General features: G+C 42.0%; 1 protein-coding gene across 1 annotated transcript; it reads right to left on the reverse strand.

The window, feature by feature from the left end:
• Nucleotides 1-6489: 6489 nt before the first annotated feature.
• LOC128603295 (ATP-binding cassette sub-family G member 4-like) lies at nt 6490-9822 on the reverse strand. The gene is made up of 4 exons (XM_053617605.1): nt 9689-9822; nt 9496-9596; nt 6963-7194; nt 6490-6530 (listed from the first exon to the last, which is right to left on the reverse strand). The coding sequence occupies exons 1-4, from the start codon at nt 9732-9734 to the stop codon at nt 6490-6492; spliced, it is 420 nt and encodes a 139-aa protein (XP_053473580.1). The 5' UTR covers nt 9735-9822.
• Nucleotides 9823-14759: the final 4937 nt, after the last annotated feature.

Below are 14759 nucleotides of genomic sequence, written 5' to 3' on the forward strand. Positions count from 1 at the left end.
CTTCATTATTTTTGAAGGCATCTTTGCTTTACAGCATTTCTTTGCATGTGCCTAAGACCTTTGAACAGTACTGTACAAAGGTACTGTCTACACATACGTGGCCCACTTAGGCCCTTGGTAGGTTTTTTTCTTCTTCAGTATACACTGTCTCTTCTCTGTAGTATTTCAGAAACATATTAAACTGCTTCTAATGTCAATTTTATTGTATTGATTGCCAGTGTGTTCTTTTGTCTCTCTCATTTCTTCTTCTTCTTCTTCTTTTTTCTCACCTCCATTTGAGTGGAGGAGCAGTGGTGGTTTGAAATCAGAGCTCAACTGGAACACGAACTTGTATTAATAGGGTAAGTCATATGTTTCATGTTTGCATACAATATTTTTTTTAAAAAAAGATGCGGTTAAGTTATACAGTTTAAAGATAAGACATCTAGCAGCTATCTAGTTGTTAGCCTTAAAATTAAATTTACCAGTAAAGGATTAAGCTGCGATTTAGAGAATGGCTACCCCTCTTTGGGTAGACTTTGACACGTTATAAACAGCTCCAGGGTTACATCTTTTATGCTTTCAATCTTTAATTGGTTTATTGGTTATAATGGGAATTGTATTGATTTTAATGGAAACTGTAATGGCCCCTGTGGTTCTCTACTGGTAATTTGTTGCCTAATACTGGTGGCATGTTATGTCTAGGTGATACCATTAAGGACCAAGAATAGTAATGGTTTTAATGGTTAGCTGATGTTTGTAATGGTATTTGTAGTGGAAACCATTAGAATTTCTGTGATGATTTCTATTGTTTTTATTTCCGCAGGGTAGTATACACACACAAAACACATCCATTAAATCTGTTAGCAGTCTGTTTATTAGATGTTCTGATATGCTATTTTTATGTTTTTTATTTGTTGTTTACATGACATACATAACGGTTGTGTTTTAAATAATTCATTCATTCAATCATTCCACATTTTGTCATAATAAAGATTTGAGTAATTTGAATCTCATTAGTAATTATGGTATTGAAGCTGGTTAATCTGTTCATTTCAGCACTGTTCAAATATAAAGAATAAGATTTAATAATAATATAATAATAATGTCAATAAGATTTGTCCTTAAGGATTTTCTCTACCCCACACCCCAAGAAAACTATACCTCGGCCAAAAGTGAAGCTGTTGAAGAGAGATATCAGCTCTGCTCTCCTGGCTGAACTAGACACAGAAGGGGAAAGAGAAAAGGATGGAAGGAAAATTCGTTCCTACTCAGGGGGACTAACAAACAGTTTGTCCAAACTATCAATTGGTGTTTGCTTCTTTTTATGTAAACATTACTTTTTTTTAATATTGGGCATTTTATTGAATTATTTAGTCATCTTATATCAGTTCTCGATATACAGTGTTGACCAATTTTTCACAAAAATTCCCGCCAAACAAACAATAAAGCAAACATTAAAGCAAACTGGGACTGCTTTGTTTTCAAAAGATATGAAACTAGAGATGGCCTCAGTACAATATATTCTTTTTTAAAACAAATAAATGATATTTCTAATAAACTGTTCTCTAAAAGTCTTTTTTTTTGAAGCATGTATTCATTGTGTTCTCAGTGAAATTGGCATTTTAATTTTAACATCATTCAAAGACTAGATATTTACTTTTATATAGTATACAAATGTATGCATATTTAATTAGATGAAGCCTGATTTGAATAAATAAATGAAAATTATTTGGTAAAAGCTCCAATACAAAATCCTTGTAAGAATATCAGCAATCATCTGGGAAACATGGATTATGCGGTTTATTGTTTCACCTGTAGTGTCTTGCCTTAAGAGAGTTCAGATCAATCGATAAATAGACAAATTATGTATTTTATATATTATTTTAAATAATGTACCGTACTTAATTAATCAAGAATATGTTGAATGAACATGTTTTTATTTTTAAAATGTGCAAATTAATTGATAAATTGATCAATTTATTGTAAAATTGATCAGAAATATGATAATTTAAATAGGAAAAAAAGAGAACAGAGCATTTTTTAATGAGTCAACTGTCATGTCCACATGTCAAAAATGATAACAGACTATATAACTACAATTCATTCACCCTTGAAATTTTATCTTTTCTGCCTTAAACTAATTAGAATTAATGTAAAAGTTTATACAGGATAAACATGATAATGAATGTGTCATTTTGACGTCACACTACTTGTAATAACTTTTGTGAAAGACTATTGTGACCCTGACCATCTGCAACTTAAACAGCTAGAAATGTATTTTTGTGTACAATATATTAATTACAAATATACATTAAAATATATTCCCATTCAAGCAAAATATTTATGCACAAAGCCTACCAAACTGAGTACACAATAGTGCCAAACACATCTCTAAACATCTCAGAGCTTTGCTCTTTTCATTCCCATAAGAATAATACATTTATAACAATATATACAATAATATTAGGCCATGTAAGTAACAGAAATATTGAAGGAAACCATGTTTGTAACAATATCATAACTGCACATTTTTTGGAAACTTATTTCCTGTTTTGACGTCAGAGAAGGACGCTCATCCAATCCCTAAATATGAATCTTTACTGACATATGCATCTTTAGGTGTTTCTAATTGACACTTTCTGTAGCCCCACCCCTTTTGCCCCACCATTATGAGTGGGTCCTATTATGTTCTGATTAACCCCTACTTAATCCAGAATGAACACAACCGCTGTTCTCAGAACCGCTGTTTTCATCAGAATGAATATTAAAGTCTATAAAATTTAATGCTTTGTCTGAAGAAACAGACAGGTTTGAGATGAAATCCACCAATTCACTAAGGAATTCAGAATATGGTCCTCAGGGTCTGTAAATAATAATTAATGGAATCAACTGGGTGGACTTATTTTTTGTGACTACATATGTTATGTTAGTATAAAGAATTTCACCTGCGTTGAATTTATATACAGATTTTCATGTGACACCTAGTTTATCATTATAAATATATGTGGCGGCTCCTTGTCATATCTCAGCCCAGCCACGACTCGGTTATCCCGGGAACACCGCTAACTACAAACATGGCCACTGAGGACTACACTTCCCACACACGCATGCACTCACCTTCCCCGGAGTTCTGATCACACACACCTGCATCTCAGTACAAACACACTCACACAACAGCATAAGAGAGACTTTGATAGCGAAGAAACTTCGCGAAGTAATGTTCTGTTTTCTCAGCCATTCTCTAAGCCCTTTTCACGTGCGTTTACTAAAGTTTCCGTTGACCAGTGTTTCCATCCCCGACCTCGATTTCTGCCTAGTCCCGTTTTGTTTGTTTGCCTGATTGCCTGACCCTCGCCTGTTTACCGACCACGGCAGTGATGTGCGGTCAGGGGAGGCAGTGCCTCCCCTGTGTCATCAGGAAATGTAAAAAACAAATAATGATTAAAAATAAATAAATAAATATTTGTCCACTGATCTGTGATAGAAATGTTATTATTGTATGATTCCAATCATTCTAATGATTTTTATTGTCAATATCGCTGAATTTGTGTATTTTCCTGTTCAAATACGGGGGAAAGACGCGAAGGGAGGCAGCAACGAGCTGAGCCTCCTCTCGGATTGCGCAATCCCTTGCAAACTGGGTGGGGCTGCTCATTTTTTTTTGAGCAATTTGAGCAAGTGCAATTGATCCCTCTGTATGTCACCAATGTAATGTTTATACACACTTTTATTACATGTCTTCACATTCCATAGTCTAGGTCACATGTGTCAAACTCAAGGCCCATGGGCCAGATAAAATGACGTGGCAGGCCACATCTGGCCAGCGGGCCTTGAGTTTGCAGAGTTTGCGAGAACGTGATAGGTGCATGATTGTCTTAACATACATTTTTGCTGTTCTCATTCCCAACTCGTAAAATACCGACGATTTGTCACGCCCCTAGGCGTCTGATACTGACTCAAAAGGGACCCTTCCACGTCTGTATGAGATGCCTAGGGGCGTGACAAATCGTCGGTGGTCGAGGATTATGGGTAGTGTAGGCCTTTCCGCTATCCAAAACATACAAATAAAACTTTATTTCTCAGAATCGAAGGAGAAAAAAAGTCATACTGAGGGCCACATAAACTACGTCTGCACTAAAGTCACGTCAATTCGATTTGGAATTGAGAAATCTCCACAAATTAACCTCAACATGTCCAAGAAGAGAAAAATTGATGCATAAGGAAGGCCTTTGTGTTATGAGGCGGTGTCAGTCATGAAAGAGTACAATCTACATTGGCATTTTGACACCAAACACAGAGCTGAGTATGGTAAATTTAGCCTCCAAGAAAAACAAAGAATTGCAGCAGAATTAAAAGGCAGCAGAATGTGCTCACAAAAGCTACAGCCAAAAATGATGCAGCAGTGAAAGCAAGTTTTATTGTGGCTGAAGAAATCGCCCAAGCTTCAAAGTCTTTTTCAGAGGGTGCATTTTTGAAGCAGTGCATGCTAAAGGTGTGTCCTGACCAGATACAGACTTTTCAAAATGTCAGTTTGCCAAGAAACACCATCATGGACCGAGTTAAGGAATTAGCAGGAAATTTAGCAACACAGCTGGCCGAAGAGACACGCAGCTGTCTAGCTTTTTCATTAGCTGTGGATGAAAGCACAGACAACATGGATACAGTGCATCTATCCATTTTTATTAGAGGCGTGAAGCCGGACCTCTGTGTCACTGAGGAGCTCTTGGATGCAGCTGTCATGCATGGGACCACAACGGGCCGGGACTTTTTTGATGCAGTGGAGAAGTCCGTAAGTAAAAATAAATTGCCGTGGGAAAAGTTGGTGGGACTAACTACAGATGCTGCATCTGCGATGTGTGGAGGAAAAACAGGCTTGGTTGGACTAATGAAGGAGAAATTGCAAAAAAGTAACTGTCATACACCCCCTATCACTGCATTATCCATCAAGAAGCTCTGTGTGAAAAGGTTCTGGAGCTGGATGATATGACCACGGTCATGAAAACAGTGAACTTTATTCGGGCGCGTGGCCTGAATCACCACCAGTTCCAGCTGTTCTTGCAGGAGGGGGGCTCAGAGCATGGAGATATGCTGTACCATACAGAAGTAAGGTGGGTGAGTAGGAGCAAAGTCCTCAAACGATTTTTTGAGCTGAGCGCAGTACTCGGGTTTTGACATCTTTGCCAATCCTTTCACCGCCGACATCTGCAGTGTGCCCCATAACCTTCAGATGGAGTTAATTGAGCTTCAGACCGATAGTGGCCTGAGAGCAAAGTTTCAGGATGCTGCAATCGCGGACTTTTACCGTCTACTGCCCCCTGGTTTGATGCCACAGCTCCGACTTCATGCTGCTCATATTCTGTCCATGTTTGGGAGCACCTATCTGTGCGAACAGATGTTTTCAATAATGAATTTAAACAAGACCAAGCACAGATCACGCATTACCGATGACAACCTCCACGCTGTTTTGCGGATTGCCTCAGCACAAGACCTAAAACCAGACATTGACACTCTGGCCAGGGGAAAACGGTGTCAGACATCTGGCCAGAAAACATAGGTAAGCATTTTAAAAAACCTGAATTAAAATAGAATGCATTTAAACCAAGACTAAGAACAGTAGAAAATGTGTACAATTTAATGATTGTGCTTGCATTTTGTTTAGTGTTTGTTATTTCCAGAACATGATCTATGAATGAGGATGTGTGTGAGATGGTCTCTCACGGTGAGGACGGATCTACTTGATGTGTTCAAGGACAGGCAGCATCACCTCGTTGTTGTTGTTCTTTTTGTAAAATGCTACTTCTGTAATACATGTAGGTTGTGCCATAGTTCTGCCCCCCCCTTACTGTGTTGAAAAAAGTTCTGAATGAAGTTAAGGGTTCATATCATAACTTCTTTATAATATTTTGCTTTATTTGCTTAAATAGTTTGAATACTGATTCAAGTAATGTGGGTTTCAGACTGAACATTTATTTTTACATCTGTGCAAATGCATATGTAATATTTGTAAGTTGAATACATAAATACAGTAACAGTTATTTAACAATATAATAAGGTGTAGTTTAATTTATTTTCAATTACATTGCATTTTGTTACATTCATACTGTTAATGTGGCCCATCGACGGCAACCATTATGCTGATGTGGCCCTTGGTGAAAATGAGTTTGACACCCCTGTTCTTCAGCATGAGATATTGCATTATAATTATGAAGGTTGTCACTGACCTGACATAGGAGACATAGGAGCTCCAGTGAAGGTATTTTGGAATGGTGTCGAAGTTGACAAAGAAGCCAGAGAAAAGTAAGACTGGAATGTCTGTCACTGGCCCTTGTAGGGAATTTAGCCCGCGGTGGGCAGAGCACAGACACACAGGAGGCCGTTTTAGTGCTGTTCGTGGAGGTATCTTTATTTAAGACGGACGGTGAGGGGAGTGCGTGTGCGCGTGTCTGTGTGTGTGTGTGTGTGTGTGTTGAAGTGCGATCGGGCGGTGAGGGTCTCAGCCGTCTGCGGTTACAGCCAGGGGGCGGAGCCTTCACTCGCGTCGGATTCGTCTGAAACCATAAAAACACACAACAGCGATTAGTGGACATGCACGTGTCGCAAAAATTGCCTAAAACACGCCAGATACTTGCACACATGCTCGGAGATCCTTCTCTTCTCCTTGCGAGTGGAAAATCGCCCTTTTTTATTCTCCCCTCGCTCGTTGGATGGTGGAATTCTTCCGCGTGGTGGACCATTCATGAGCCGTGGGTGTGTCGGCGGCCCTGCCCCGCCGCCACGTGCTCTCTGGCCGTCCAAAACATTGGTGGCTCTGAAGCGGAGCTGTCTCTTCAGCGCCACCGCGGCAGTCGCAATCTTTGTTTTCTGTTCGCCGGCCACCAGCCTGTCGCCACACCCTATAAATGTGGCCAACTGCAATGAAAAATACTGAGCTCAGAAAATACTATTGAAACACCAAGCGTGTTCATGATAAGTAGTGAAACTGGTAAGGTGTGGCTGATAAACTGGCTTGTGTATCATTATTCTTGTATATGTATCTGTGATGTATTTACACACCTGCAGAGAGGTGGAAGCAGCTCCAATGAGGAGGCCCAGAGACTGAGCCACGAGGGCAGTGGAGGTAGACAGAGCCATAAAAAGCACATATCGGAACGCTTCTGGAGGCTGCTCTGTCATCCAATAGACTATACTACAGTACAGTATGGGACATAAAATCTGGGGGGCAGGGTGTGGGGGGTAGAAGAGAGAGAGACAAGGCTGGTGAGAGGAAGAAATTTCTTTTTTGACATTGAGTAAGGAGCTATACTTAGAACCCCCTGCTGCCTGCAAGGTGCAAGTGCAATAAAAACACTATCTGTCCCTTCCCGCTCAGTTGAAACTACTACAAACGACTCGTGAGTTGCCTTTTAGGTAATGTGCAAAGAGTAGAGACGAACATTTTTTCCATCTGTAGGCAGAGCTAATTTCTGGGCTGGAGAAATGTACAACCCCAATTCTGAAAAGTTGGGACAGTATGGAAAATGCTAATAAAAACAAAGAGGAGTGATTTGTAAATGTACTTTGACTTGTATTTAAACAAAGAAGGTATAAAGACAAGGTATTTGTTGTCGTACCTACTCAAATATATAGTTTTTTTGAAGATAAATGTTTATCTTGAAATTGATGCATGCAACACGTTCCAAAAATGTTGGGACAGGGGCAATTTAGGACTAATAGCAATGTGACAAGTTGAAATAAGAAGTTGATGTGAAACAGGTGAGGCAATCGTCTAATCATAGTATATAAGGAGCTCCAACAAAGGCCTAGTCCTTCAAGAGCAAGGATGAGTCGAGGCTCGCCAATCTGTTAACAGATGTGTCAGCGAATAATCCAACACTTTGAGAACAACATTCCCCAAAGACAAATCGGTAGGATTTTGGGCATTTCACCTTCTACAGTGCACAATATAATTAAAAGACTCATGGAATCTGGTCAAATCTCAGTGTGTAAAGGGCAAGGCCAAAAACCACTTCTGAATGCGCATGATCTCCAATCCCTCAGACATCACGGTCTTAAAAACCGTCATGAGTCTGTGATGGCTATCCTGACATGGGCTCAGCTTACTTTGGTAAACTGCTGCCTGTCCTGCTGGAGTCTCCTTAGAGGCATGTTGAGCTGCATCTGAATGTCTTCCAGCCAGGAGTTGGCTAAGTCCGCTAAGGCGGAATGTTTAAAATCCATCCATCTTCTACCGCTTACTCCTTCTTCAGGGTCACAGGGGAACCTGGAGCCTATCCCAGGGAGCATCGGGCACAAGGCGGGGTACACCCACCTTGTACACATACAGGGTGCCAGTCCATCACAGGGCACACTCACACACACACACTCATTCATACACTACGGACACGCCAATCACTACCATGCATGTCTTTGGACTGGGGGAGGAAACCCCCACAGCACAGGGAGACCATGCAAACTTGGCACACACATGGCCCCGCGGGAATCGAACCCCAGACCCTGGAGGTGTGAGGCGAACGTGCTAACCACTAAGAATGTTTAAAATGTCCAACTATTTTACGTCCGACTGCCACCACATCAGCAACACTTTTCTGAGCCAAAACACCCTCGTTAACAGCCAGCTGGAGGGTGTGAATGGCACATGGCAAGCTAGGTAGTCCAGCATCACTCATAGCCTTGATCATGTTGTTGGCATTGTCCCGCAACACAACGTAAACACAACTTTTCGGAATGCCCCACATCTGAAGCATGTCATCAAACGTACCTGCTATGACTTGGCCAGTGTGGGAACCCCTAAACTGCGTTGCTTGTAAAATGACTCTCTGGGGAGTAAAATCCTCATCAGTCCACTGTGCTGTTAAACTTATAAGAAACATTGGGCTGACACTGCTAGTCCAAATATCAGTGGTGAAGCTGAAGGCCGAAATGTCCTGCAACAGGTTCCTGATGTGCTTTTTCACCAAGTCATGCAGCTTTGATAATGCGGTATCTGTAATGTGGTGACAGCTGAGAATCTCATACTTCGGCTCAAGTACACCAAGAAGACGACGAAATCAAGAGCAATGAACTGGGTAAGAGCTTCTGTTAGTTTTACTGCCCGTGGGTTGTCTCTGGACATTTTCTCTCGCTTCTCCAGCGTTTGCTGCAAAGTTGGTTGTTGCTGTTTCCCGCTGCTAGCATTAGCAAACTCTATGCACTCGACATAGTTTGTTCTTTAGATGTTTAATTAAATTGCTTGTGTTAAATGAGCTATTTTTTACCCCTCCTCTTCACAGTTTAGCAGAGCATAGTTTGCAGTCTGCTCTACTTTTATCATCTTAAAATATCTCCAAATTGCTGACATTGCTCCTCTTCCGACTACCTGCTCAACTGACGAGAGGTTAGGCTATGTCACGTTGTCATAAAGTGGTATCGGTGCGGTTGTATCAGGGTAGTTTTACAAGTACGAGTACATGAGCACAGTATCGGGCCGACACCCGAGTACTGGTATCGGTATCGGTGCATCCCTAAATGCCATACCTGGAATGGAATGTCAGAAACGGTCTTTGCTAGGTAGTAGGCCTTTAAGCTGTAGCAGTAGTTCAGATGCTCCCTTATAAACACTGCCATCTCCAGAGGAACTGGGAAAATAACACACATACTCTATATACTCAAATTCTTTTTATTAATTGCATGTAAAATTGTAAAACAGATGCACAACAGAAGTCCTTACAAGTGAGGACAGTGGGCATTAATGCACCAAACATGAGGAAGAGCATGGAGAAGAAGAGGAATCCAGTGTTGTTGAACACTTTGCTGGCATCGTTGCCGATGTTCAGGTACAGCAGACCAATCAGAACTCCAATACACAAGTTCAATTCAATTCAATTCAATTTTATTTGTATAGCGCTTTTTACAATAGACATTGTCTCAAAGCAGCTTTACAGAAATATCAACATGGTATACAGCATGGTATACAAGTGCGACATCACCCTCAGGTGGGTCAACACCTGGACACACAATTACAAATCTTCAAGTATGTACTGTATGACGGTCATCATAATATGAATATGAATAATATGAATAATTCTGTCATGCTGTAAAACAGAGATCATTTTATGAAGTCTTACTGTGTCTCTGCATATAGTGACGAAGCTTCTTTTGAAAAGAATGCAGAACTGTGTAAGTGTGCTGGTGGCAAAAGTATGTTTTTCAATGGGTCCTGAATCCTGTGCAAACAGAAGACAACACATGTGAGGCACATAGGTGCAATGGACAGGTTGACATTGTAAGTTCAACAGCGAGTGTATGTGGCACTCACATTGTAGCTCTGAGATGGGCAAGACGATGTGGGATCACATTTGTCATTAGAGTTCTTCTTGTCACCCTCTGAACACATACCACCCTGCACTGCCTCGAAGAGCACAGGATTCAAATCCCCATACTCTCCTGATGCCACCTTGATTACTGTAGAAAAACAGATAGAAAGCACGCAGACATTATACAGAAGATTTAGAGATTTATAGGATTCCTACTGTGTCTCCAAACCATTTAGACAGTAGAAAAAAGAAGAACATGTGATTTATGATATTACTACACAGATACACTATTTGGGCAAAAGTTTATGGACACCTGACCATCACACCCATTTTTAAACAGCCCATTCGAGATTTAATCTGCCCTTTGCTGTTATAATAACCTCCACTTGCTTGGCTGTGGAGATTTGCCCATTCACCCACAAGAGCATTAGTGAGGTCAGCCACTGATGTTGGGTGAGAAATCCTGGGAGCAGTCAGCTTTTCAGTTCATCCCAATGGTGTTCAGTGGGGTTGAGGTCAACCATGTCTTCATGGACCTCACTTTATTGACAAGAGTGCTGTCATGTTGGAAAAGGTCTAGGCCTCTTAGTTCCAGTGAAGGAAAACTGTAATGCTACAGAATACAAAGACATCCTATATAATTTTGTGCTTCCAACTTTGTTTCAACAGTTTGGGCTAGACCCTATTGTGTATTATTGCACAGAAAACTTGCTATAGTGTAATAAAGTACTTAATTCTCTACCAAGTCAAGTCAAATTTAATTATCATTTTCACATTATCATTTGTTGAGACATACTGTACATTGAAATGCTTATGGCATACATGCCTTCAGGAGAGAGTTGAGGTAGGAGGGTGCTGTTCCAGACAAGGTCTTGTAGGTGAGCATCAAGGCCTTGAATTTGATGCGGGCGGCTACAGGAAGCCAGTGGAGGGAGATGAAGAGGGGTGTGACATGGGTTCTCTTGGGCTGGTTGAAGATGAGGCGTGCTGCTACATTCTGAATCATTTGAAGGGGTCTGATGGAGCTGGCCGGGAGGTCCGAGAGTAGTGCATTGCAGCAGTCCAGTTTTGAGATAACAAAAGCCTGGACTAGTATTTGTGTAGCCTGTTCAGTGAGGTAGGGTCTGATTTTCTTGATGTTGTACAGGATGAACCTACAGGACCGTGCAGTTGTTTAGATGTGGTCTGTAAAGGTCAAGCTGTCGTCGAGAATCACCCCAAGGTTCCTGGCCGTCCTGGTTGGCTTGAGTGTGGTTGAGCCGAGCTGTACAGTGAGGTTGTGGTTGATTGAGGGACAGGCTGGGATGACGAGAAGCTCAGATTTTGCCAAGTTGAACTTAAGGTGGTGTTCCCTCATCCAGACCGAGATGTCCGACAGGCAAGCAGAGATACATGCAGAGACGGATGGATCGTCAGGCTGGAACGACAAATAAAGCTGGGTGTCGTCAGCATAGCAGTGGTATGAGAAGCCATGAGACTCAATCACCTGCCCTAGAGATGTAGTGTAGATAGAAAAGAGCAGTGGACCCAGAACCCTCTGACCCCAGACCCTGTGGAATGCCAGTTGAGAGTTGCTGAGTTTCAGAAATACCTCCCCTCCACGATACCTTGAAGGATCTGTCTGAAAGATAGGATTCCACCCAGCGCAGAACTGTTCCGGTGATGCCCAGGCTGGAGAGAGTTGACAGGAGGATCTGATGGTTCACAGTATCGAAAGCAGCAGAGAGGTCGAGTAGGATGAGGACAGATGATCTAGAGGTTGCTCTTGCTAGTTGTAAGGCTTCAGTGACGGAAAGCAGAGCAGTCTCCGTGGAGTGATTGCTCTGGAAGCCAGACTGCTTGGTGTCCAGGAAGTTGTTCTGTGTGAGAAAATTGGAGAGTTGATTAAAAACGACTCCTTCAAGAGTTTTGGAAAGAAAAGGGAGGAGGGAAACAGGTCTGTAGTTGTCAACCGCAGCAGGTTAAGTGATGGTTTCTTAAGCAGTGGGGTAACCCGGGCCTGCTTAAATGAGGAAGGGTATGTGCCAGTAGAGAGGGATGTGTTAAAGATGTGTGTGAGTGCAGGTAATAGTGTGGGAGAGATGGACTGAAGAAGGTGAGAAGGGATAGGGTCAAGAGGACAGGTTGTGGGACGGCTAGAGAGGAGGAGTTTAGAGACATCAGTCTCTGAGAGGGGAGAGAAGGAAGTCAGTTGGGAGTTACATGGAGGAGGAACCGGTCTATGCATGTCTGGGGTTGAGAACTGGTTCCTGATTGATGTCACCTTGTTGGAAAAGAAAGTGGCAAAGTCATCTGCAGTGAGAGAGGTAGGGGAAGGTGGAGGAGGGGGACAGAGAAGAGAAGAAAAGGTTTTGAAGAAAGTGCGGGTGTTGGGAGAACTACCAATCTTTTCTTGGTAGTATGTGGCTTTAGCAGTGGAGATGCTATTGGAAAAAGAGGAGAGAAGTGTTTGGTAATTGGTTAGGTCAGTTGGATTGTTAGATTTACACCATTTCCTTTCAGATGCTCTTAGTTTGGCCGGGTTGTTACACAGAGCTTCTGAGAGCCAAGGGATAGAGGGTGATGTGCGAGCAGGTCTGGAGATTAGGGGGCAGATGCTGTCAAGAGAAGATGTTAGGGTGGAACATAGCATGTCAGTTGCGGTGTTTAAGTCCAGTGAGGAGAGGTGGCAATCAGAGGGAAGTAAGGTTGTGACAACGGAGGAGAAGTGTGAAGGGGAAAGGGAGCGAAGATTACGACGAAACGAGATAGAGAGTGGAGACAGTGAAGGGGGTGAGGGGAGAGAAATAGAGAACTGGATAAAGAAACGGTCAGAGGTGTGGAGAGGAGTAATGAGAAGATTGTGTGTGGTGCAATTACGTATGAGGATGAAGTCGAGCTGTTTGCCGGCTTTGTGGGTTGCTGGTGTGGTGAACTGCTTGTGGTCAAATGTGGGGAGGAGAGCAAGAAAGTCAGCTGCATGTGGCTTGTCTAGATGAATGTTGAAGTCACCAAGGACCACAAGAGGAGTTCCATCATCCGGGATGGAGGACAGTAGCGTGTCAAATTCATCGATGAACTTCCCCAGTTGACCTTGAGGACGGTAAACAACAAGAAAATGTATTTTGACAGGGTCAGTGACTGTAACAACATGAAATTCAAAGGAAGTGTAGGAGCAAGAGGGAGAAAGACAGGTAAATTACCATGTTTTGGAGAGAAGCAAACCTGTACCACCTCCTCATCTGTTGGGACGAGAGGTAGGGGGAAAAGTTGAAGTTGGAGGCTAGGGCAGTGGGTGTGGCAGTGTTCTCAGTATGGATCCAGGTCTCGGTCAGACCCAGCAGACTGAGGTTGAATTGGGTTGCAAAGGCAGCAATGAAATCTGCCTTGTTGACGGCAGATTGGCAGTTCCAAAGTAACTGATAGAGAATGAGAGGGAATCTGCAGAGGCCACGTTCAGAGAGCATAGGTTGTCCAAGTTGTGTACTTTTCTGGGAGTGTGCCGCGGTCTGCGCCTGTGACAAATAACAGGGATAAACTGATGACACATGTTAGTGTGTAAACAGGTAAACAGCAAGCCGAATAAAGGGGGGGGAAAAGTAGACTTAGCAGTCTGAGTGGTGTCTCGTCCTTGTTCGGTGGACTCGCGCAGGTAGACTCGCAGGTCTTTACACGAGCTCGGTCTTCACACGATAAGGGCTGACGCTTCTGCCTCAGTGTTTCTTAATTCTTAAATACTGCGGTGCTTCACAGCTGAGCACGCCTCTTTCATTAGCAAAACAAAGAGTAGTCGCATGAATGATCGAGTCCCGACCGAAACTGAATATGAATACCGGAATTAGCTTTAATCTAGCAATGTGTAAACAGCTCGTAGCAACAAGGAAGCACAGTTACAGCTTCTATCTGACAATTGGTGCTAAAACTAGTTTCAACTAAGAAATCCAGAAAGAAACACTTACTAGTTACTGTTCACCTGGGTGAATAATCGCTTTCAAAATTATAATCCGCAGGTCAAAATTCACCTAGATAAAGTTCAAACAAGGCTAAAGTAACTGCTACTAAAAGCAAATGTGCATTTTTTACAATCCCTGTTCCTTCCTCTTCGGTGTGCTGGCTTTTCCAGCATGAGTTTTTTTGAGTCTCATTGTTTCCATTTTAATGTCCTCTAACCAAGCATTTGTAGATAAAACAGTTCACAATGCCTAACACTGACAGAATCTTATCAAACTTTGGGCTGTTTTTTTTTTTTGGCTTTTTTTTTTAAAGAGAGAAATTTCACTAACTATGCTAATGAAGTAGGATAGACAATGTTCATCTATGATGATGCTGGGGAAGCAAATTAAAAGTTTAGAATTGGGCTGGGAAGTATACCAATAGTAAAGTGAATACCAGTGTGATGCATACTGTAGACATCCTAATAATCATTAGCTATGAGGCTACTAAACAAAATGAACCAGCAGTCTCGCATCATCTTTTTTTTCTCTCTCAGCCAGTGGATCACCATCA

Source organism: Ictalurus furcatus, chromosome 28 (assembly GCF_023375685.1).
Source record: "Ictalurus furcatus strain D&B chromosome 28, Billie_1.0, whole genome shotgun sequence".
Taxonomy (NCBI): domain Eukaryota; kingdom Metazoa; phylum Chordata; class Actinopteri; order Siluriformes; family Ictaluridae; genus Ictalurus; species Ictalurus furcatus.

What these genes read in the sequence shown, in the direction of transcription:
- LOC128603295 (XM_053617605.1), bottom strand. Translation starts at nt 9,734, where the DNA reads ATGCTCTTCCTCATGTTTGGTGCATTAATGCCCACTGTCCTCACTT. An exon ending in AATGCCCACTGTCCTCACTT is followed by an intron (nt 9,597 to 9,688) that starts GTAAGGACTTCT and finishes TTATTTTCCCAG; the next exon opens with TTCCTCTGGAGATGGCAGTG. An exon ending in TTATCAGCCACACCTTACCA is followed by an intron (nt 6,531 to 6,962) that starts GTTTCACTACTT and finishes TTATGGTTTCAG; the next exon opens with ACGAATCCGACGCGAGTGAA.